The sequence below is a fragment of the Palaemon carinicauda genome, chromosome 15 (assembly GCF_036898095.1).
Source record: "Palaemon carinicauda isolate YSFRI2023 chromosome 15, ASM3689809v2, whole genome shotgun sequence".
Classification (NCBI taxonomy): Eukaryota; Metazoa; Arthropoda; class Malacostraca; order Decapoda; family Palaemonidae; genus Palaemon; species Palaemon carinicauda.
In genome coordinates this window covers 48,749,776-48,752,275 of record NC_090739.1, presented here as the reverse complement: position 1 = coordinate 48,752,275, position 2,500 = coordinate 48,749,776, and the positions used below count along the sequence as shown (strand labels likewise).

Sequence of the window (2,500 nt, the reverse complement as noted above, 5' to 3'; positions counted from 1 at the left end):
CCACGATCCTGCTCGCCGAAGGTCACCTACGCGCTATCTCAAATGTGCGCGATCGCTCACCTTCTCGCCCTACGCGCCATTGCTCGCATGTGCGCCATCGCCCGCCAACACGCCGTTGCGCGCCGTCATTCTCCCGGCCGCCAAAGCTCGGCCTTACGCCCGCGCCCACCCTCGCCTGTGCGCCCACGCTCCCCTTCGCCAGCACGCCTGCGCGTGAAACTGCGATTTGTCCATCGCGCGAGCACCAGCGTGACCCCAAGCTTGATTCCCGCCAGGTATTGCAACGCGAGCAGCCTAGCGAGTCTTCAGGAGCGTGTACAACCAGGTCATCATCTTCATGATCCCACCCCCACAAGCGCAGAACAGCGCGCTCACAGGAGGAGGGGCGGTCTTCAGAGGTCTAGGCACCAATCTTCTTCTTCTTCCTTTCAGGCAGGCCCTATGGTGTCAACTCCAAAGGATCGCCCGATCCACTTCCCTCCAGTGGGAGTCTCTGACACTGCATCTGTCAGTCGACAGCCTTGGTTTGGGTCCCTTATCAGAGCTGTCGTCCAGGGTGTTAAGCTTGCCTTCGCTGATTTGTGTCTCAAACCTACGACAGCTTCGACCCCACTGAAGAGGAAGAGAGGAGTAGAGTTCATGGTGACTTCTCCTTGGGTCAAACTGACTCCTAAGAAGTCCGTAAGGAAGGCTCCTTCCCCCCCTCAGACGTTCTCTCCTTCTCCTGTGGACGAAGCTTTTCCGTCCTCAGGAGAATCTATCGAGGTGAGACCTTCTCCCACCGCACCAATGGGAGAGACCCCACCATGACTAGGAGAATCGTTGCGTGTTGAGGCGGAGAAGATCCCTTAGACTTCTTTACTGGAGTCCTACATCCCTCCTAGAAGGGAACCGAAGGACTCGAAGACCGTCCCGAAGTCTTCTTCAAGGATTCGACCAGAGCCAGTGAGACCCCAGGAGAACGTCCACATATCCCCCCAAGTAGAGCAGTTGGGGACAGGAGACTTTGCTGCCAATTCACAAGGAGGAGAGCAGCATGATTCAGTGCATGCCTTCTGGCAAGTCCTGACTTTGATGAGGCATCTCAACAAGTTCAAGGACCACGAGATCGCCCCTTGTGAAGGCAAGGATACGGTCCTGGAGCAAGTCTATGGGACTCAAAAACCCTCTAAGGCCAGTGCGGCTCTGCCTTGGTCCCAAGGGGTGAAGAGTACCAGAGATAAGGTTGAGGGCCAGTTTTCGGAGCTCTCCTCCTCCAGCCGTTCTTCTGCTGATAACAAGCTCCTCCCACCTCCTCGTGTCCAACAGAGGAGGTACTTTGAGATCATGGAGGAGCCTTGTTTAGCTCTCCCGCTCCACCACTCCATGGAAGAGCTTACCAGGGTAGTCTCTCTTGAGAGACTCTCCAACCGGCAGGTGACATTCTCGGCAACAGAGATCCTGAGTCAGGAGAAGGTTGCAAAGTGTGCCAGGCAGGCCACTTCGTGGCTGGATGTCTGGCTAGGGTCTCTGGGCATCCTGCTGCAATCCGAGGATCTGTACAAGAAGAGCACCAGGAAGGCCCTGGAGACCTTCCTCCTCTCGGGCACACGTACCATCGAGTTTCTGGCCCACCAAGTTTCGAACTTGTGGGCAAACTCGATCTTGAAACGACGTGATGCGGTGACCGAGAAGTTCCACTGGAAGGTCCCAGCCGTGGATGTCTGTAAGCTCAGACACTCTTCCATCCTAGGAAATAGCCTGTTTGAGCCCAAGGATGTGGAACAGGCAGCTGAGAGGTGGAGGAAATCGAACCACGATTCTCTCCTCCAAAGGGCTCTTACATCTAAGCCCTACAAACCTCCAGCACCTCAACAACCTCGCCAGTCTAAGTCGACGAAACCGGCAGTGGCAGCAAAGACGAAGGTGTCCAAACGGCAGCCCTTTCCTGTCAAAGACAAGAAGGGCGGAAAGTCCTCCAGGGAAGGCAAGAATCCTAGAGGGAGCGGCCGAGGCCGCAAACGCTACGGTAGGCAATCCCCCTGCATGTCCACCATTGGGAGGATGCCTGCAAAGTTGCGCATTCAGGTGGCAGCAACTCGGGGCCGATTCCTGGACGATCTCCGTGATCTGTCAGGGATATCGTGTCCCGTTCATAACATCTCTTCCTCCCCTGACAGCGAACCCAGTGTCGTTGAGCTCCTATGCCATGGGATCGGTAAAGGGGCTAGCCCTTCGGGCAGAAGTCAAGACCATACTCAAGAAGTATGCTCTTCAGGAGGTCCTCGACGGCTCCCCAGGCTCCTTCAGTCGACTCTTTCTTGTAAAGAAGGCGTTTGGAGGCTGGAGACCCGTCATCGACCTCTCAGCCCTGAACAAGTTTGTCAAACAAACTCCGTTCAGCATGAAGACAGCAGACACGGTCAGACTTGCAGTGAGACCGCAAGACTTCATGTGTACACTGGATCTGAAGGACGCGTACTTCCAGATCCCAATCCATCCGTCTTCCAGGAAGTACTTC

At 55.7% G+C, this 2,500-nt stretch overlaps 2 protein-coding genes across 4 annotated transcripts in view; both read left to right on the top strand.

Moving 5' to 3' along the window:
- The window catches only part of LOC137653944 (uncharacterized), a 2,132-nt gene extending 1,322 nt beyond the window's left edge, over positions 1-810 (top strand). The window contains exons 3-4 of the mRNA XM_068387577.1: positions 1-398; positions 543-810. The exon at positions 1-398 is cut by the window's left edge and continues 468 nt beyond it. Of these exons, the coding sequence (XP_068243678.1) occupies positions 1-398; positions 543-810 (666 nt within the window). The remainder of the gene's footprint in view (positions 399-542) is intronic.
- The window catches only part of LOC137654606 (pancreatic triacylglycerol lipase-like), a 98,175-nt gene that overhangs the window by 7,104 nt on the left and 88,571 nt on the right, over positions 1-2,500 (top strand). The gene's annotated exons all lie outside the window — the stretch shown is intronic.